This window comes from Apodemus sylvaticus, chromosome 19 (genome assembly GCF_947179515.1).
Source record: "Apodemus sylvaticus chromosome 19, mApoSyl1.1, whole genome shotgun sequence".
In the NCBI taxonomy this organism is placed as follows: domain Eukaryota; kingdom Metazoa; phylum Chordata; class Mammalia; order Rodentia; family Muridae; genus Apodemus; species Apodemus sylvaticus.
The window spans coordinates 12,425,586-12,446,748 of record NC_067490.1 but is presented as its reverse complement, the minus strand read 5'-3'; the positions used below and the strand labels follow the sequence as shown (position 1 = coordinate 12,446,748).

The window sequence follows — 21,163 nt, the reverse complement described above, 5'->3', positions numbered from 1 at the left end:
TACTCGGGAATTTTATAAACATATAGAACTCTTTAAATTTATAATGCGTGGGGTGGGGACCGGTGTTGCTCATGTGCTCGGAACATCAGGGGTGCCTGGCATGTGCATTTTTTTCTCAACTGTCGGGTTCATTAAGAGTTAAGTGATTAAGAGCACACTGTAAACATACATTTCGACCAGAGCGGACCTATTTGCCTACTAGGGAAAACATGAGACCAAGAGCCCTGCTTCATAAAGAACATCTTCTTGCACAAAGACCGCAGTTAACTCTAGTTGCACCGCCGACTAGCACAGCGCGTGCGCGGCCCAGAACCCAGCGCGAAGAGGAGGTGTGACAGCTGGCGCCTGCGCAGTGGCAGCCCAGGAGGCGACGGTCACGGCGCATGCGCGGGGAGTAGAAAGGGGGGGCGGTGCCAGTGGCTAAGGGGCGGGCGGAGGGCGGGAGCCGCAAGGGAGACAGGGCGGGCCGAGGGAGCGGCGCCGTGGGGTTGGCTGTTGCCCTGAGGCCGGACTCAACGGACCGGGCCGCGCCACCGGGCGAGCTCGCCCGCCCGGCCCCAGCCCGGAGCCAGCGAGTGAGCGAGGCGGTGCCGCGCGGTAAGAGCCGGGGCAGGGTCTTCTCCGCTTGTGCCGCTGGCACGTTCGTCTCCTCAGCGCCGCCCGCGCGGCCAGGCCCGGGCGGCCCCGCAGACCCTGGCGGCCCCGCGCCTGCGCTGTCCCCCCTCGCCACCCCACCCCCCCAGGCCGTCCCGCGCCTGCGCCGTCTCCTGCCCGGGAGGACCTCACAGCTTGCTCCCCAGACCCCCGGGAACCCAGGCTGGCGTGGGTCTCATCCCTGCGGAGAGGCTGGGTGCGACCCTCGTGCTTGCATTCCCTGTGGTGTCGGGAGAGAAGGGGCATTCACCCTGGTTCCTTTTCCTGGGCTGGGACAGGTTGCCACCCCATCTGGTGGATTGAGGGTGGGGGAGCAGGAGCGGAGGACCCCCGAAGACTGCGTCCTGCTGTTAGGACCTGGCTGTTTGAAGCTGGCAGTGTTCTTTATTCTTGAGACTTGGCTAATTATATCAGATTGGATGTGGATAATACAGTGTGTTGTTGAAGAAATGCTGCATTTCAGTAGAGGTTACATTTGAGACATTCGGGGTGTGTGTGTGTGTGTGTGTGTTTTGGTGGCGGTAGTGGTGGTGGAGATACCCTAGAGAACACTAGAAAATAAATCAGTTTCTGGGTGGGCTTAGCCGCCTAAAATCAAACGAAAATCTCCGTGATTGTTCAAATGCAGGCAACCTTGATTTTTTTTTTTTCATTCCCTTGAAGATCAGTCCTAAAGTGCTGCGGGGTGAGGGGGCACCCGATTAAAGAGAAATTTGACTGTCATGAAAGAGAATCCTAAATTTTGGTCCACACCTGTAATCCCGGTACTTGGAAAGCCAAGGTAGATTGAGCTTCAGTTGGGCTTCAGAGTAAGACTTTGTCTCAAAATAAAAACAAAAACAAAACAAATCAAATCGCGGAGCCCAGGAAGGCTTCTTGTTATTCAGGAGGCTAAATCTTGAAGTGAAATTAGCTGTGGACTATAGGCAACAGCAGCTCTGTCTAAAGGTTTGGATTGAGGTACCGGCTTTGTTGCATAGGCACTAAGGCACTGTTCGCTTGGTCCTCTTTTAATATGTCAGGAATGGGAAGTTTGAAAAGCAGTATGTCTGTGCTGAATTCGGTACAGACTCTTGTTTTCTTGTCCTTTCCTTGTATTGGGATAATATAAGTAATTGACGACTGAAGTGTACTTGAGGATTGAGTCGTATGTGAATAACTTCATTCTCCCGTCTTTGGTATTACAGGCATGTAATATGGCTAGATAAATGTTTCATTTGGAGACAGATGTCAGATGATATCCCAGACTAGGTATATTTCTTGCTTTGTTGCCATACAGGCCTAGAACTTCAGTCTTGCTTTATTTAGCCTCTGGAGGAACTAGGATTAATTACAGTTCTCAACACTCCATTGGCCAAACCTCACTATTTCCATAAGGGATGTGAGTGTCAACTCCAGAGAGCCTCTAATGTCCTGTGTAACCATGATAATTGTAATTTTTTCTTAATTAAAAAAATTATAAGTAATATGTTTATGCCGCAAAATATTCAAACCAATTTAGAAGGGAGTATGGAAAAAAAAGTGTGTTGATCTCATTACATTTTTTTCCTGTTGAGAAAGAGCTGATGTCCCCTCCCCTTTATCCCCCATTAAAAATGTCTCATTTCCCCTTTGGGTCTAATGTACGGCAAATAGTGTTCTAACCTTTCGCAATTTTAGATAGCTTGAGAATGTTTTGTATGTTTGCCTGTGTATATCCCAGGTATGCAGGAATCTTCTTGACATTTTCAGCAATAAAGGGATTTTTGTACCATAGAAAAGCTGTATGAAGGTGTCTTGTATCAGTGTCAGCTGCAGAGAGGAGAGTAATTATGGTTAAAGTGAAATTTGCTCAGGGTGTGTGCCTACATCTTGTTTTCTTGACAACATGTGACTTGTGAAGCAGAAGTTCGCTTTCTGACTGACTTGACTTAGCTCATTTGGTCTGACTCAGATATTGCAAAGGGTCAAAATTTCTATGAGTGTTGGGTTTTCTTATATACAAGACTTGCTGAATAACCGTATGTCTATTTAAATCACCTGTCTAGCTTGCATAAAGTGTTAGTGCAGACATCTCACCTTGATAGAGGATGACAGCATCAAGGGGTTGAGAGATCTTTCTTTTCTTTTTGACTTTATGGCTTTGGGCAAGTAAGCTTTTCTGGATCTTTCTCCACTCTGTGCATGCACACAGAGGACCTTCAGTTGCAATTTTAATATTAAAGAATCCTTATGTACAGTTTTCAGCCAATGATGATACTGTAGTTTCCTTCTCAAAAATATGGGTGATGAGGCAGGCTGTGTAGTATGTTGGAGAGGAATGAATCTGAGATACCCTGGGGTGAAGGAGTATTGAGTAGGGTTTTATGTCATAAGAAAAACAAGAGCAATGTTGGGAGTTTTGATGACACTGAAGGTATTCAATTTAAAGGACCATCATTTCTAAAAAACAAAGTAAAACAAAACCCAGCTAGTTTCTTGGTGATAGGGGCTGAAGAGATGGCTCAGCAGCTAAGAGCATTTGTTGCTTTTACAAAGGACCTGGGTTTGGTTCCCAGCACCCACATACATGGTGCCTCACAGCCATGTAACTGCAAATATAAGGGAGCCAACACCGACCATAGGACACCTAGCATGCATGTAGTGCACATACATGCAATCGTGCAAAACATACACATAAAGTCTTAAAAAAGTTTTACATATCAGCGTCTAGTTAGACATGGTTTTTATAAGCTTGTAGTTTCAGTTGTGTTGGAGGTTGAGAAAGATTGCTTACATCTAGTAGTTTAAGGCCAGTCTGAGCAATATAGGTAGGTAGGCACTATTAAAAAAAAAGATTAAGCATCGTTTATGATGGTGATACCAAACAATGATTTATGGTAATTGCAAATAATAAATACAAGAGAGCATACTTACCGTGAATTTAGAAATAAAGAGCCTAAAGTTTTGTTGTTACTGTTAGTGAGGTTAAGAAAAAAATTCTGGGCTGTTGCTTTTAAAAAGATTCAAATACAGCTGCCTGGCTTGGTGGCACATGGGGCTCCAGGACAGCCCCATACATAGAGAGACCCTGACTCAAAAGCCAAAATTGAGAGAGAGAGAGAGAGAGAGAGAGAGAGTGTTAAATATATTTGTCTGGGTTTTTGTTGGGTTGGTTTTGTTTGTGTTTGTTTGTTATTGTTGTTTTCTTGTTTTTTGATCTTTTGTTGTTCAGGCCGTCCTTGAACCCACTGTGATGAGCTCAAGCTTTTGATTCTTCTGCCTTCGTTTTTCAAATGCTGGAATTATAGGTGTGGCACTGTGTCCAGGTTTATGCAGTACTGGGGATTGAGTGAAGGGATCTGTGTATATAACTTTGTGGTAAGTGGTAATTTACCACAAATAATGTAAAAAAGCCATTAAAATTGATAATCAGCATTTCCTATTTTGATTGTCCTTTTTTTTTTGTTTTTTGGGTTTTTTTGTTTTGTTTTGTTTGTTTTTTGTTTTTTTTTTTGAGACAGGGTTTCTCTGTGGAGCCCTAGCTGTCCTGGAACTCACTCTGTAGACCAGGCTGGCCTCAAACTCAGAAATCTGCCTGCCTCTGCCTCCCAGAGTGCTGGGATTACGGGCATGGGCTACCACCGCCTGGCTCTTTTGATTATCCTTAAACTGTAGTCCTTGGGCTGAGGGCTTAGTGGCTGAATAAAGAAAGAAAGCGCTTGATGCACAAGTATGAGGCCTGGAGTTTGGAGCTCCAGAATTCTCACAAAGCTGATGGCAGCACATGCCTGTCATTGGTCCACTGTGATGGGGAGGTCTGAGAAGACAGGAGGGTGCCTAGAAGCTTGCTGGCCGGCTAGCTCATAGTGTGCAGCAGCGACAGGAGACCCGATCTCAAGATGGAAGGCTTGCCACCCAAGTAGTCCAGGACTTCACATATGCTATGTGGCACATGCTGTCTGTGCTCAAGAATGCACACATATATACTGTACATGTTCACAGAGATCAGTATGTGTATTTCTTACATGATATAAAATATCAGGAGTCTTTTATGTGTGTGTCTGCCTGTTTGTATGTGTCATGTATGTAAAGCACCCACTAGTAGAGATTGACAGGTATCTAGAATTGTGTGCATGTGCCAACAAAATAATACTAAAGGAAATTCCTGTTGTTGGATGGACTAGCTGCAAAGTAAAAAAAAAAAAAAAAAAAAAAAGGAAGCTCCTATCAGCTTAGGTTTGCTTTTTCTTGTTTGTTCTTGTTTTTTCCACAGTTGATTGATCTGAAACTACGTGGTGATCAAGTTGGTCTCAGGGATGTAGTTCAGCATCCCTAGTAGTCTGGGAAGTGCAAATTAAAAGTTCATTGAGATATTGTCTCATTCTTGTCACTGGCTATTGGGAAATCTGATAACAAATTTTGGCATGGCTGTGGGGAAGAGGAACTCTTACTCATTGCTGGTGGGAATGCAAATCAATGTAGCCACTGTGGTAGTTAGTTTGGGGATTCCTTTCTACTACTACTGGGGATTTACCTAAGATACCGGGGATATTTGCACACCCGTGTTGATTGCTGCTGTACTCACAATAGCAAGAAAATAGAAACAGTGTAAATATGTATTCATTGATGACTGGATAATGAAAATATAGTACATACATACAATGCAATATTATAAATAAAAATGAAATCATAACATTTGCAGGAAGGTGAATGAACCAGGAAAACCTAATAAATGAGATGACTATGAAAAAAACCAAACATGTTCCTCCTCATATGCAGATCCTAGTTGATGGATGTTCATATGTGTGCATAAAAGGTCCAAGTATGGAGGAAATCCAAAAGTTAAGAAGGGAGACTATTAAGTGATGAAGATGGTGGGCAAAGGAGAGAGGATAGCAAACTATTTTCTAGTTTCAACTCTGTCATAGGTGTGTGTGTTTGTGTGATTCAGCTTTCTGTGTATTGAAATGGCAATAATCTATCATTCCAAAATAAGCTAATACATGTTATTCTTTTGAGGCATCAATTGTGATTTCTTTTTAATTCCATTGATTAGCACAATAGAATACGATTAGTTGCTGAGTTCATTGGTCTTATTGACCCACTTAGGAAAAATGATTAAATTTTTTTTGTTGTTGTTCTGGAGGGAGGGGACTTTTTCTGTTTTTTTTTTCCTTGTGTTTAAAATTATTAAATCATGCTATTTCAGTGTTATTTAGTATGTAAGTTTTAGTACTAGTTATAAAGTATGGTTTCCAGACTTGACATTGTGTGATATGTAACTGTAATATGAGCATTCGGGAAGTAGGAGATTGAATGCCATCCTCAGCAGCAAAGTGAGCTTAAGGCCAGCCTGGGCTACATGAGACTTTGTCTTAACTCAGTTAAGGAGTAAAATTTGGGTCTGGCAGAATGGCTTAGTGGTTAAGAGCACTTGTTCTTCCAAAGGATATCTATGGTTGCTCATGAGGTGACATTTAGGAAGGGAGAGGAGGCTTTGAGCTTTTAGGAATAACTGTGACATTCCTCTGTTGAGGGAAAGGCATAGGCAGAGTGGGCATCAACAAGCATCCTTCATGAAGGGTCAGGAAGTAAATGTTTTGCCATTATAAACTATATAGTCTGCTTTGCAGACTGTAAATCTGTATAAACTGTATAATCAGTTCTCACTGTAGTTCAAAATAGCCTTAAACAGTATGTGACTGACTGTAACTGGGTGTCAGTAAAAGTTGGATTTTACAGGTTTTCATGCCATGAAATAGTCTAGATTTTCTTTCCATCTTAGGGTTTCATTGCTGTGGAGGGACAACATGACTAAGATAACTCTTACAAACAAAAGCATTTCATTGGGGCTGGCTTCCAGTTTTGGAGGTTCAGTCCATTATCATCATGGTGGGAAACACAGCAACAGCTCCAAGCAGACATGGTACTAGAAGAGCTCAGAGCTCTGTCTTGATCTGTAGGAGACTGTCTTCTGCAGGCAGCCAGGAATGGCCAGACTTGATCATATATATGAGACCTCAAAGCCATGCCTCCACAGTGACATACTTCCTCTAACAAGGCCACACCTTCTAATAGTGCCACTTCCCATGGGCCAAGCATGTTCAAACCATCACATTTTCGAGTCCTTCAATAACATAATTTGAGTTTGTGATGGTCTAGATTTGTCCTGCTCTTAGACATACTTAAGAATTTTAAGTTGCCGGCTGTTCATTGCTATGTATGGAATTATGATTGATTCTTACACCAATTGATTCTGCACACCAGTCTTGTACTCTGAGATCTTGCTGTACTTAGATTACCAAGTAATGTGTGCAGATTCTACTGGATATTCCATTCAGTAGTGCCTATATATATTGCCAGTTTCACTTCTTCCTCCTTAATTGGAATACTGTTTAGTTTTGTGCTTGCCTTCCCCCTACCCCCACCCCCTGGGTATTGCCTTTGGTACACAGTGAAACAAGTGGGAAGAATGGGCTTACTTTCTTTTCTTTCCTCATATGGAGGGCCCCAGGTCTTCTGGAAGAGCAACCAGTACTCTTAACTGCTGAACCACTTCTCTAGCCCTTCAAATGTTTTATATGAGGGTAAAATACAGTTTTATGGAATTCAGCATGTCATTAACTATAGGCATTTCCTAGAATCAATATGTCAAATTAAGGAGATTCTGTTACAGTTTTCTTAGAGTTTTTGTTTTATTAAATCAAGAATGAAATTTAGTGCTTCTGTTTCTGCTGAACTAACTTAACCTTACAGCTTTTCTTACTTACTTTGTAACATTACATTGAGTTTTGAATGTTAAACTTTGATTTGTGGGTTAAGTGACTTTTGTTCTTTAATATATTTATTGGTGTATATGTGTGTAGGTATATATGTGAGGTTTGTGTATATATGTGTGTTTGTGTGTACACATGTATATGTTTGCATGTATGTGTGTGTGTGTGTGAGAGAGAGAGAGAGTCAGAGAGAGAGAGAGAGAGAGAGAGAGAGAGAGAGAGAGAGAGAGAGAGAGAGATGCCAACAGCACAGTAGTGCCAGGAATTGGTTCAGGTCATCAGGCTTGGCAGCAAGTTCCTTAACCCTCTGGGCTTGAACTCAGAGATATGCCTGCCTCTGCCTCCTGAGTGTTGGGATTTATGATGTATTAATAGGCCACCCTGTCTGACCCTGATAGTCATTCTTTTTTTTTTTTTTTTTTTTTTTTGGTTTTGTTTTGTTTTGTTTTGTTTTGGTTTGGTTTGGTTTGGTTTGGTATTTCGAGACAGGGTTTCTCTGTGTAGCCCTGGCTGTCCTGGAACTCACTCTGTAGACCAGTCTGGCCTCAAACTCAGAAATCCGCCTGCCTCTGCATCCCAAGTACTGGGATTAAAGGTGTTCGCCACCACTGCCCGGCATTTTTTTTTTCATTCTTGATGTATAATCTTTGTCTTGGCTTGTTGAATTAAATTTGCTCTCTGTGTGTGTGTGTGTGTGTGTGTGTGTGTGTTGGTATGACTCAAACCCAGGGTCTTACATGCTAGGCAAACCCTGGTACAGTACCCTCAAGTCATAGTTTTCTGAAAATTTATTTAGAATTTAAAAATCCATTTCCTTAGGAGATATTGATCAGTAGGGCTTCTTTTTCTCCATTGTTTTTTTTTCCCCCCATTTCTTTTGGTACTACCTTTGCCAGCAAGCTTACTTATTAAAGTGAACTGGGAAATACTTTGTGGTTTTCTGGAAGAACATTATGGTTTGAATGTCTTCCCCAAGAAGAATGGCTTGGCCTTAGTTCCCAGTCCTACAGTTTAGGAGGTGAGGTGTAGGTAGTGCTTGAGTCATGTGGATTCACTCCCCCAAATGGATTAAATGACAGTTAGAAAAGGCTTGAGGCTGTGCATTCAGAGCTCTGCTCGGTCACATGTCTGCCTTACACCTTCTACCATGGTGACCAACAAAAGGCCTCTCGACTGTGCCAAACAAGTTCCGTTGGCATGCTACCCAAGGACGGTTTCCTGTTAGAGCAGCTCGGAACAGACTAGCTGTAGAAGACTGATAAGAAGTTGGGCCATTTCTATTATAAATACCTAGCAATATATGTGCAGTTTGGGAACTGAGTGGAGGCTAGATGAATTTAGAGGAGCAAACTAGGGAAGAATGTACATTTCTGTGAGTGGAACATCCCAGGCACCAAGATACATTAGGAATCAGTTAAGTGGTTGTCATCAGAATAGCACAGGAAAGGGTGTTTAATGAGGTCTTAGGTGGAGCTAAGGGATAAGGTATTGGAAACCCCGAGCAAAGGCACTGTAGTTTCCAGCTGCAAAGATGGTAGTGAATGCAGAACTTAAGGATGGCAGATGAGTGGGCAGGGTGCAGAATGACGTTATTGGGGGGTTGCTTACAGTGAAACGGAAGAGGATTAACAAGAGGAGAATGAGAAGCGTTGGAAGGCTTTAAGACCAGCCTTTACAAAAGCCTGGGGCTGGATATTAGTGGTGCATGTTTGGAATGCCAGCATTTACATGGTTGGTGAACCTGGACTACATAGTGATACCATCCCTCAAAGAGACAAAATAAAGCTAGGTGGCTCACAAGCCTAGGGGCTCACAGGTGTGATGGCAGGCCTTTGGAGGCTGAGGCAGGACAATTCCTGTGAGTTCAAGGCCATTTCTGGGCTATGTAGTAAGTTCCAGAATATCTGGGGCTACAGAGTAGAATCCCATGTCAGCAAATCAACAATTCAGACAGTGTCAACAAACCCCTAACAGGTGAAGGTGTGTTAGAGAGTGTGACCCAGTGAACACTTGCTAAAAAGATTAATACAGTTTGGAGAAAGTAGGCTGTATTTGTGGAAAACACAGAAGACCCTGAAGTCATCTGAATAACTTTGAAACAAAGTCTTTGAGAGCTGTGTTTGCCAGGGAGGCTCTGTGGGACCACATTTGCTGCTGTTACTTTGGACTCTGTTCCCTGGGTTGCAGTGCAGTGTCTTGTTGTGCAGTGCTCTTTTGCCCTGACTATGACACAAGCAGGTCCAGAGTAGCACTCTGAAAGGAGGAACAGTAAGCTAGGTGCTGCCTAATGGTGTAATTGCAGATGGTGGGCATAGTTAGTGCACAGGCTGGGGGCCATAAATGTCTCCGTTAGATTTAAAGGATGTATCAGACACCCTTGGGCTAGATTTAAAGGATGTATCAGACACCCTCGAGGGCCTAGGCAGGCATTTGTTAAGGAGTCTCTCCACCACAAAAGAGCCTTCCATAAGGACACTGTCAGTAGAACTATGGAGTGAGGATGCTGTGGTGTCTCCAGCACTATAGAACCCATTAGAGAGCAGCCACAGGCTGCCTGGGAGCTCTGTGGCATGGCCGTTGCCCAGCAGAGCAGTGCTACTACAAGACCCTGTTATGTCCAGAACGTGGGGTTAGGAGTCAAGAGATTACTAGGGACCTTAAGTACTTTCCCTGCTGACTTTTGAACTTGATGAAAGCAACTGCTGTACTTCTCAAACCTAGTCTCTTTTTGTGGATGAAAACACCTCTTCTATCATTATCCTACCATTGTATCTCCAACCTATTTTCAGTTTTGAGAAGAGGTCTCTCTATGTTGACTGTATAACCCCAGGTGACTTTAAAACCAGCCCCCTGCCTCAGCCTCCTTGGTGTTGGGATTACAGGTATGTGCTGCAATGTTCAGAGTCAGTGAAATGTTTTCTTCTGATCTTAGCTGTCTTTACATTTCATTCTAGAATTGGAAAACAGATTCCATAGAATATAGGAAGTGGTTCTTGGTAGGGAAAATGGAAATCATACATTGGATTTCCTTCAAAAGTACTAGTGTTAGGTTATCTCCTTTCTCCCCTGAGGCTTTCTAATGAGCTTTTCTGTTCTCTGCTTCCAGAGATTTGTTTGTTTTATCTAAACTTTTGAACTTGTTGACTTAAAGTGAATCTTTAGGCATTGTATTTGTTGGCTTTTGTAGTTAGCCTTTCTTTGTTTTGCTTACTTTGAATTTTATTGCTTTCCCCCTCATCAAGCGTGTGTGTGTGTGTGTGTGTGTGTGTGTGTGTGTGTGTGTGTGTGTGTGTTATCTTAAAAAAGCAGTTCCAAAACAGGACAGGAGATCTGTATCAATCAGGAGTTGTGTTCAAAGGCCAATGGAGTGAGTCAGTGAGGGTGGAGTGGGTGAGTAAACGAGAAGGGGACAGACAGATCGGCAGACAGATGCCAGGATATCCAGAGAAAGGTAAGTATCAGAACTGACCCACAGTGGAGGTTGTGCAGAGAGACAGGCAGCAGGAGACTGTGATAGCCAAGAACAGGAGGGGCATGTGCCTGGGATGGAGCAACAGGGAGTTTAGTTGTCCGGAAGAACTCCCAAAGCTTGTCTGTGCAAGTGGGGTGGGGGTGGGAGCTGTGCATGTTTCTAGTACTATAGGGAAAAGAAGGAATTAGGGGTGAGTTTAGAACAAAGAAGAGCTGCCTCACTCGTTGGGATGGGCCAAGAGTAAGGTTTATCACATCACCATGTAGAGCTGTCTGTCTGTCTGTCTGTCCCTTGTTGGTTCACACACAGTTTAATGTGGTCCTTGTAGATTCTATGTCATTTTGCTTTCTAACATATCCAGCTTGCTGCTGTTTCAGATTCTTAGTTCTCTATCCTGCTCCTGAGATGATCAGTTACAGAGTGAGTTATTGATACCTCATGACAGGTCACTGCGTAGTGGAGTGACTAAGTGACCTGACTCATTGAGCATTAGGCTTTGATTCTGACTGCCTGTGCTATTTCAGCAATGCCTCAGGCTCTTCAGGTCGTAGCTTTGACTTTCTGTTCTGCAAGTTCCTGATTATGATTTTTGTTTATTGCCGAGTGCTGTCTTTGGGGCATGTGCCCTGTTTGTTTCCTTTATAGGGCCTGTGCATTCTAGGAGAGCTCTGTGGGAGGAATCTACACATAACTGATCAGCACTTTCAAATCCACCACCTGAAATTCCCCCAAGCACCTTAAGCTCAAGTCTGTTTCTCTCTCTTTTTTTTAAAATGTTCCCCATTTTTATTTTATATCTATGGATGTTTACTTTTTTTTTTTTAAAGATTTATTTATTATATGTAAGTACACTGTAGCTGTCTTCAGACACCAGAAGAGGGCATCAGATCTCTTTATGGATGGTTGTAAGCCACCATGTGGATGTTGGGATTTGAACTCATAACCTTTGGAAGAACAGTCAGTGCTCTTACCCGCTGAGCCATCTCTCCAGCAAGACTGTTTCTCTTATGTAAACCAGCCAGTCTATTGTCGTGCGTCCTGGGTCAAACAGTGACTTCCAGTTGACATATTCCCCTGACCCCATTGTCCATATCTTTTTTCCGCCAATCTCCTTTCCCACATCCCATTCGATGCCATCCAACCCAACTATATGAAGTACAGCTCAAAGCCTTCCTTTTCCCAACCCACGGTCTCCCCTCCTCATGAACAGCAGTAATGTCCAGGTGGCAGGTGTGTGTATCACTGTGCCTGGTTTGGTTTAGACACAGATGTACACATATGTAAATGAATTGATGTTCTTAATTAAAGGTGGCTTGAGTTAATTTTATGAATGCCGAACAGTGTTTTTAACTCCCTGCCAAAAATCTGAGCATAAAGCCATGATTTGAAAGGTCTTGAATAAAGATTTTCTTTTTTTGTAAGTTAAGAAACCTTGGCAGAGGAGGAAATGGCTTGAGGAGACTCATAGTTTCTTGCATTCTGACAGTTTTAACTTTGGGAACCAATTTATTTTGGACTAAATCTGCAAAAATAATTTGTGTACTATAGCCAGAAATTCTTTTAGACAGTCTCTTTCCAGTCTTGTCACTTGTCTGGAATGCTAAGTATTATCAGCAGTTTAACGGCCTCCTCAGCAGTGTGCATTAAAACAGAGACAGCCAGGTGTGATTTTACTTCTGTTGCTCTTTTAAAAACAGTAACAGAAGGAAAACAGGTATGTATGTGGTTGTAGGTTTGAAAAGTTCAGGTTGTTTCTACTTGTTTCTCATATTTCTTTGTGTTAAATCATAGAGAGAAACCCAGTTGTAAGTGAGTGTTCCTGTGCTAAAATGACGAGATAGAGTTGTGGTTACTGATTTTTGAACACTGACTCGTTTCTTCTAGCATCTACTTGGCTATGACTTAATGGAAAGAGCTTACTTTGACTAGAACAGTTGCTGCGTTCTATAGCCTCTGTGTCTTCTTCCTCCTCAGCTCAGAGAAGAGTTCTGAGACTAAATGTGCTAACATTTGCACAGCATGGATCTGTCTGTCTGTCTGTCTGCTGCAATTTTGAAGTGACAATAGCAAAATCTAGCTGGCTGTGACTTTTTAAAAAAATGCTCTTTAGCTTTTCTTTCCCACTTAGCCTTGATCCAGCTGCAGTCTCTTTGGCCTTGTCCTTCCCTGGAGCTAGCTTGATCCTGTTCACCCTCTGACACTGACACTGACGGAGGGCCTTTTGGGCACAGTTGATGAGTGTGCCTTTCTCCTGTGCCATCTCCTTCAGACTCCCTTTACTTTGTGTCCAGGCAAAAAGGAAGGAGCTATGAGGGGAAGAGAATCTCATGAAGGACATTTGTATAAATGAGTAAAACATGTAAATTACACGTTAAGTGCATATATGTTAGTAATACTTGTCCCAATTTTATGTCTTTTTTTTGTTTTGTTTTGTTTTGTTTTTTGGATTTGGTTTTTTCAAGACAGGGTTTCTCTCTATAGCCCTGGTTGTCCTGGAACTCACTCTGTAGACCAGGCTGGCCTCCAACTCAGAAATCTGCCTGCCTCTGCCTCCCAGAATGCTGGGATTACAGGCGTGTGCCACCACTGCCCGGCTTGTCCCAATTTTAGATGTAGAATAAGATCTGGTCTTAAAAATAAAAAGAATATATTGTTAAAAGTAAGCATAAAACTGGTTCTTCTTAGGTCAGCAAGCAATGACGTTTTTGAGTCAGGGTTACACTTTGGCTGTGGGTTTGGACAAAGAAGAGAAACCATAGCCAAAGGTGCCTTACCCCTGTTTCTCTCTGCTTCAGGTACTTTGGCAACATGCCAGTTGCATGTATGTAAATTTCTGATATGACAGGGAGGGCTTGGCCTTCTCTCCAAGGAATCCTTGATATTTGTGTTGGAGTCACAGTTTATATCTACTTGTAAAGTAGTTATTTTAAATGTACTGTCTGTGTGTAACAGCACGCTCTGTCTCTGTGTGTGCGTGCATGTGGGGCTGCAGGGTTGGCTCAGCAGTGCTGCTCATGCAGAGGACCTGGGTTCACCCACATTGGTGAACCACCGCCCATCGGCACCTGATTTTTATCAGATTGCCTATTGGTTTTGATTCTTCTGACACTGATTTACACATAGCACCTTCCATGACTTAAGCGTTCTCTTGACTGTGATTCCTTTCTAGTGTTTGAATCTGTTCTTAATTTACAATAAAGATGACATTTAAGAACAGAGTTGTGAGATTATGGCTTTCCATATGTCTTTAGATTGCTAGGGTCAAGACCTTTTGCAGATTTTTAGTGGGATAGTCATAAAAATCACAGCTAATAATCAATTACTTTCCAGAAACATGTTTTGAACACTGCTATTATAAACAAGGCTCGAAGAGTTAGCTATTTACAGAATGACAGGCCTAGTCTCTTGAGTATCATTTCTGTGGACTGCTTACCACGCACGCATCTACAGCATTTCCTGGTTTGTAATTTTCAGTGGGAAAGAACTAGAAGTTAGTGTTGTTTGTTGATGTCTACGTGCTATAGTATGTAATTTAATGTAAGTAAGAAGTAAAACAGTCTTTAGTCATTCCTTGTAAGGGAATCTTGGCCAGGCATACTGACACACTCCTTTAATCCCAGCACTTAGGAATAGAGGCTGGTAGATTCACAGCCAGCCTGGATGACTTAAGGGACTCCATAGTGAGACCCTGTCACAAAAGGAATGGCCTGGGGGTGGGCGTGGGAGGTGGGGGTGGAGGTGGTGGTGGTGATGGTGAAGATTCTCTTACAAAGTATCTTTTCAGTTGCTGCCTTTAAAAAGTTAGTTTTGTTTTATGTGTATGGAAGCTTTGTTTTTATGTATTTTTGTGCCTGGTGCCTATAGATGTCAGATTCCCTGTCACATTCCTTGAGACTGTGGTCACAGATGGTTGTGGGCCACCATGTGGGTGCTGGGAATTGAACCTGAACCTGAGTCCTCTGGAAGAGCATAGTACTCTTAGCCGAGTTGTCTCTCTAGCTCCAAGATGCTGACTTTAAAATATTTTTTGGATTTTTTTTTTTTTTTTTTTTTTTGAGACAGGGTTTCTCTGTATAGCCCTGGCTGTCCTGGAACTCACTCTGTAGACCAGGCTGGCCTCAAACTCAGAAATCTGCCTGCCTCTTCCTCCCAAGTGCTGGTATTATGAGGTAGTTGATTTTCCTGCCTCTGTCTCCCAAATGCTGGGTTATAGGTATTCACCACTACTCCTGGCTGCCTTTATATTAATCAGGCTCTAGTCAGATTCAGTATATGCAGGATGTTCTACAAATTTTAATAGCTTCTGTCTATCAGATCTTCATTGTGGGCTGCTCCCCTGATAAGTATGCTAGGTTTCTTATTCATCTAATTATCTTAGTATCCTTATATAGTATATGCTGTTACCAACCCCGCTTTGTGAATGAGGAAGCTAAAACTTAAAGAGTTGAGTAACTAGTCCCTGGATATGGATTTGATCTCAAGTAGTTACTAGTTTTTAAAACTAAGCATGGAGGATTTTTTTAAAAATCTTCTCAGCAAGGAAGATCTTAAGATAACAGTTACATTTAAATGCTTTAAAATACCAGTACATTTCTTCGGCAGAGGTAAAACGATTCTAATTGTGGAGATTAGAGTTTAAAGGAAAAGATAAAATCCCACCATAATTTAGAAATAGAAAGTAGGATTTGAATGTTTCTATCGTGTCAAGAAAGGATCCCGTCCCTCACTGATGGCACCTGCCAGCCAGGGACTGACTTCAGAGCCCTCTGGTCTCCAATGTAGTCGGTGTCCTTGATTCAGGGCAGGTTCTCCTTGATGCAGAATGACAGGCAAAATAATTCATAGGGTCTCATTGCATCAATCCTAAAACTTGATTGGCTTATCTTTTATGTGGATGGTTGGAGAGGGTGGGGCTTCTGAAACCTGAAATTAAACTGTTCTCTCTAACCTTGGTTTGTCACATCTTTCTAACCTTTGGGCCCATGTGAAATACTTTACAACTCGGATATAAATACTTTTCCCTCTTATTGGTTTACATGTGTTTTGTGTATCAGAAGTCTTTAGGCTTTATTAATTCTTGTTTATAAGAGAAGAATTTTTAAAGATAAGTGATTTACCCTAACAACTTATGGCAAAGCTAGAGCTTGAACCTGATCTCCTGACTCAGTTTTACTTATTAAAATATTATTGTTACATTTAGTATGTGTGAGTGTGTGTGTGTGTGTGTGTGTGTGTGTAGGGGCATGCCACAGTGTTCATGTGAAAGTCAGAGGATAACATGGGAGTTGGTTCTTTTCTTCTACCTGGGTTGTCAGACTACACTATCTCACCAACTCTTACTTGTTATTACTATTGTTTTAAATAAAAAAAGAATTGTCAGACTGATTCTTGCTATGTAGCTCAGGCTGGATCAGAAACTCATGTAGCTCAGCTTGGCAGTCTTCATGGTGAAGCATGTTGTACTGCAGTGGGTCCGAGGCCCAGAGGATGCCTGTGTCGGCACACTGCAGATGTTATTGTTGCTTTGTCCTATGTAACAGTGTCAACAATTAGGTGAGTGTCCTACCTTACCAGGACCAAGACAGCTTATAAAAGAAAGCACTTAATTGGGCACTTGCTCACCAGTTTCATATGGTGAGTTCATCATGGTGAGGAGCATGGTGGCTGGCAGGTGTAGAGGGAAGGAAGAAGAGGGTACAGAGAGAAGGGAATAGAGAGGCTGGGTTTGGCTTGGGCTTCACGCCTTCTCCAACAAGGCCACACCTCCTGATCCTAACCAAAGCAGTTCCACCAACTAGGGACCAGGCATTGAAAGACCCGAGTCACTGGTAGCCATTCCCACTCAGATAACTACAGTGAATTACATTAAATTATGAGGATGCCTTACAGATACACAGAATTGTTACAATGCAGCTTGCCTTTTATTGCAGAAGTAATATAGCATGCTAGGCAAGGGTGGACGATGAATGAGAGTGGCCGCTCTTCGAGGGGCCCCATCTGATTCCAGCACTCAGGGAGTGTCTCATAACTATCCTTAACTCCACTTCCAGGGGATCCACACTCTCTTTTGGCCTCCACAGGCATCAAGCACAAAATGTGGTACACAGGTATGTGTGTAGGCAATCACTCATACATACACAAAAACTTTTAAAGAGATACAGGTGTGTTCAGAATGGTGCAGGAACTGGAAGGAAGGAGTGTGAAAGTTTCTTGTCCTGAGCTGCTGGGAGAAGAGTACTCCCACACAGCAAAGCTTTATGGCAGTGTGTCTCAATCTGTGGGTCAAAATCCCTTAGTGGGGTCACTTAAGGCTATCATGTATCAGATATTTACAGTATGATTCATAACAGTAGCAAAATTACAACTAGGAAGTAGCAACATGAATAATTTTATGGTTGGGGTGGTTACCACAATGCGAGGAACTGTGTTAAAGGGTCCTAGCATCTGGAAGTGTGAGAATTGCTGCTTTGTGGCATTCTCAGAAACTGAGCACAGTAGGATCCGAACAGTGCTTTTGAGTGATACTTTGAGCTTAGATCTAGGCGGTGAAAAGCAGCAGCAGTAAGGGGACTCCCATTCCCACTTCCTCATACCTGGACTTGCGCAGATTGATTAGAGCATGACTTCTTATCCGTGAGGGCTACAGTGCAGGCTCTCTGGATGTACAAGGACACTTTGTTTCAAAGTTAAACTGCTTCCTAGCAGCAACCTGCTCTGCATCCTCTGCGTGACCTCACTGTGACCTTGGCTAAACTGAAAATAGTTTTGGACAACTTTTGTTGCCAGAGAGATTTCAAGACAGCCTAATATTGTCTCTGTCCTGTGGTTATTACTGATCACTCATGCAGAACTACTTTGAAAAAGAAGAAACAGGGCAAAAAGGAAACTACAGAAAGTACAGTTTGAGGAGAAAAAGAGCACCTGGAAATTAGATGTGTGAATGAAGGTGTGTGCTGATGGTAAAAGGAGTGGTGCCCTCAGGGCAAGATTCCACCCAGCTAATCCTGCAATTTGTGACAAGAAAAAGTTTGAGGGATTTCCTTCACCTAAAAAGCAACTACAAAGGCACACTTGTGCAAATGTAATTCAAGGAGGGGCCAGGTTCCATCTAAAGTAAATTGTCAAACTTGGCAGTTTCAGACAGTGGTTCTGGCTTTAGAGCCCTAAAGGAGAGAGGAGTAAATGGGTTGTGGGATCTTCTTCCATGGTAAGGAGGAACTGTATAGGCAGCCATGTGGTCGTGGAGTCCCGCATAGAGGCCCTGAGAGGCCATTTTGCAAAGATGTGAAAGTCATGCCTGGATTGTGATAGGGGCCACAGAATGTGGGAGGTGAGAGCCATGGGATGCAAGCCAGGAAGACTGAAGGCGGGCAGTGGGCATGCCCGCAGGGAAGACAGTGCCTGGTGGGCACACTCCAGATAGAAGTGTGTGCTAGCAAAGCCGGGAGGAGGAGCTAGTGAGCAGGCCCTCTGACACCGGACACAACACAGGAATTGGAGTCTGCCCTGATGGGAACTAACCAGCATATGATATAAGGTGTTCTGTCTACTGAATGGATTGGGACACACATTATAAATCTGTAAAGTATTATGCTTCTATAAGCAGATTGAAAGATTTTCAACATTTTGTTTTGATATTGAGATTTCCATCTTTCAGATACTTTTTATGTGGTGGAAATTTTCAGAAATAATTTCTAAAGAGCCACTTTCCAGTTTTCTTTTCAACGTGATGCCTCTCTATGCTTCCCACAGGTTTGATTGTAAATGCATCACCAAGAGGCAGCCCAGAATGAAGAAAGCAAACCGGAGTGCTGGCTCAGTGCCTAAGGTGTCTGGGATAAGCAAACCACAGACAGTAGAGAAAAGCAAGCCTGAGAACAGCTCTTCAGCACCCGCAGGAGGCAAACCTGTAAGGCCGGGGGCAGCAGCAGCACTGTTGAAGGTATGCACATAGCAGTGTTTGAGTATGCAGTGGATTTTAGGTGTGTATTTTAACATGTTGAATTTATTGAATGAGTATTATTTGGGGTTCACTCTCTGCTAGTAGTAGGAACCCAGTCTTCGAAGAGATCTTTCAGCAGGGTGACCTTAATTGGTGTTTTGATCTATCTGTACGAATGAAACTAATAGTAGGCTCTGCATAAAGAAAATAACCAAGTGCCTGCTTTCTGCAGGGAGTCGTGTACAGGTGAGCCAGAGGTAGAGTCTGCCTGCAGGGAGGTTGACGAATGGATGGCAGCCGAGAGCTGCATATCAGAGCACATGAACCACAGGATGGATGGCGCTCAGGACGGCTTTGTGAAATGAGCAGATGAGCCTGTGTTAAAGGATGACTGACTGTCACATTTCTGTGACTTTTTGGCAGTGGCTTTTGTCCTGTGACACACTTTTACAGTGTGAATTTCTTTCTTTATTTTTGTTTTTGTTTTTTCTTTTTTGGGGGGCAGGGTTTCTCTGCATAGCCCTCTAGTTTTTGCCTGTACTGAAACTCTCTGTAGATCCGGCTGGCCTTGAGCATAGAAGTCTGCTTGCCTCTGCTTCCTGAGTACTGGGGTTAAAGGTGTGTACCATAGGGCTAGGAAAATGGCTCAGTGGTGAAGAACAGTGACTGCTCTTCCAGAGGACCAGAGTTCTGTTCCCAGCATCCACATGGTGACTCATAACTGTGTGTAACCTTAGTTCATGGGATCAAGACGTCCTCTTCTGACTTCCATGGGTACCAGGCACGTGAGTGGTACACACATATGTATACAGACAAAATGCTCATATATAAAAAGTGTGTGCCACAATGCCTAGCTTACAGCATGAATTTCTGCTCTTTTTGACAGCTGATTCAATATTAGTCATAGTTAACATTGAGGGTTTAAATTCAGTAAGAGCATAGTATTTTCTTTAGAGATTGTATTCTTTTTTAGTATAGAATTGTAATTAGACCAGAGTCTTTGGGGTCATAGAGATGAGAACATGGCTTCAAAGGGCTATGGCCAGAATTAAAAGAGAGATTACAAGTGGACAGCACAGAAGGACTTAGTCCATGGCAGGGGGTAGCAGGGTTTTGTTATTGTTGTTGTTTGAATCATTTTAGCCCAGGCTTGATTTGATTTGGGGAACATAGCAGTTTTCCAGGGGTGTTCTCTCACCCTTGATGTGTTATGTATTGGTTTGGGCCGTTCAGAGAATTTAGATTGCTGTCTGTTTGTCTTGTCTATCTGTCTTGCACATGAGCATACATGTGTGTACTTTTGTGCCACATTGTGGGAGTGAGAGAGGGCTGCACTCAGGTTGTCCGCCTTGGTGAGGTGGGCTTTGCCTGCTGAGCCGTTGTCTTCTGCCTCCACTTTGTAGAATGTCCTTTTGTTGTTTTGAGACAGGGTCCTGCTGGCCTCCGCTCGCTGTAGTCCTCCTCTCTCAGCTCCTCAAGCACCAGGGTTACAGGTGCATACCATCGCATGCAGCTCTTAGTTCAGTGTTTGACACCCTGGCACACAGAGCACACAGTCTTTAGCCCTTTCAGTTTAAAACCTATTTGTTTACTTGCCTGCTTTGCTTAGTGTTGAGATATTTGGGGTAGAAACTGACTCACTGGTGTCTGATAGACTGACAGGGAGAAACAAAGCATGGCCTGAATTCAACCCTTTTTTCCTCAGGCAGAGGATTTTAGATTGCAGATTAATTTATTTTAAAAGCACTTCAGGCCAGGCGCTGGTGCTACACGCCTTTAATCCCAGCACTGGGAGGCAGAGGCAGGAGGATTTCTGAGTTCAAGGCCAGCCTGGTCTACAGAGTGAGTTCCAGGACATCCAGGGCTACACAGAGAAACCCTATCTCGAAAAACCGAAAAAAAAAAAAAGCACTTCAGAAGAATAGCTTTTGAGGGACTCCATGTATGTTCTGAAAGATCTAGCAGGAAATGCTGTTTTGTATTCAAGGTTGTTAACACTGGACCTGTGCTGATTCAGTGGGTGTGGGGGCCTCATTTTTTTCCTTACTATATCCTTGATGAGTGGCTAGTTGTCATCCTGTGGCCCAGGGGATGGTGCCAGGCATGACCTTTGCCCTACTTCCGCTATTCTGAATCAACACCCTGAAGTCTTCCTTGGTGGCAGTGCTGTGACTCTTTTGTGTAAGGAGATGACATGTTCTGACCTAACTGGTTACTTAGTTGCTGGGGCTGTATTCAGAGTGGAGTGCCTGTGTGGCAGGTGACCTGCTGTTTATGTGACTGGAAGAACAGGTTGAAGTGTTGGTGTTGGATGTACCCCTGCTTGCCTTCTGTGGGCTCTGTGTCACATTTGGTATG

The 21,163-nt window shown here is 43.2% G+C and overlaps 1 protein-coding gene across 1 annotated transcript in view; it reads left to right on the top strand.

Moving 5' to 3' along the window:
• The first annotated feature begins 444 nt into the window (after positions 1-444).
• Positions 445-21,163, top strand: part of Specc1l (sperm antigen with calponin homology and coiled-coil domains 1 like) — a 102,694-nt gene continuing 81,975 nt past the window's right edge. The window contains exons 1-2 of the mRNA XM_052164323.1: positions 445-597; positions 18,616-18,805. Of these exons, the coding sequence (XP_052020283.1) occupies positions 18,653-18,805 (153 nt within the window). The 5' untranslated portion in view covers positions 445-597; positions 18,616-18,652. The remainder of the gene's footprint in view (positions 598-18,615; positions 18,806-21,163) is intronic.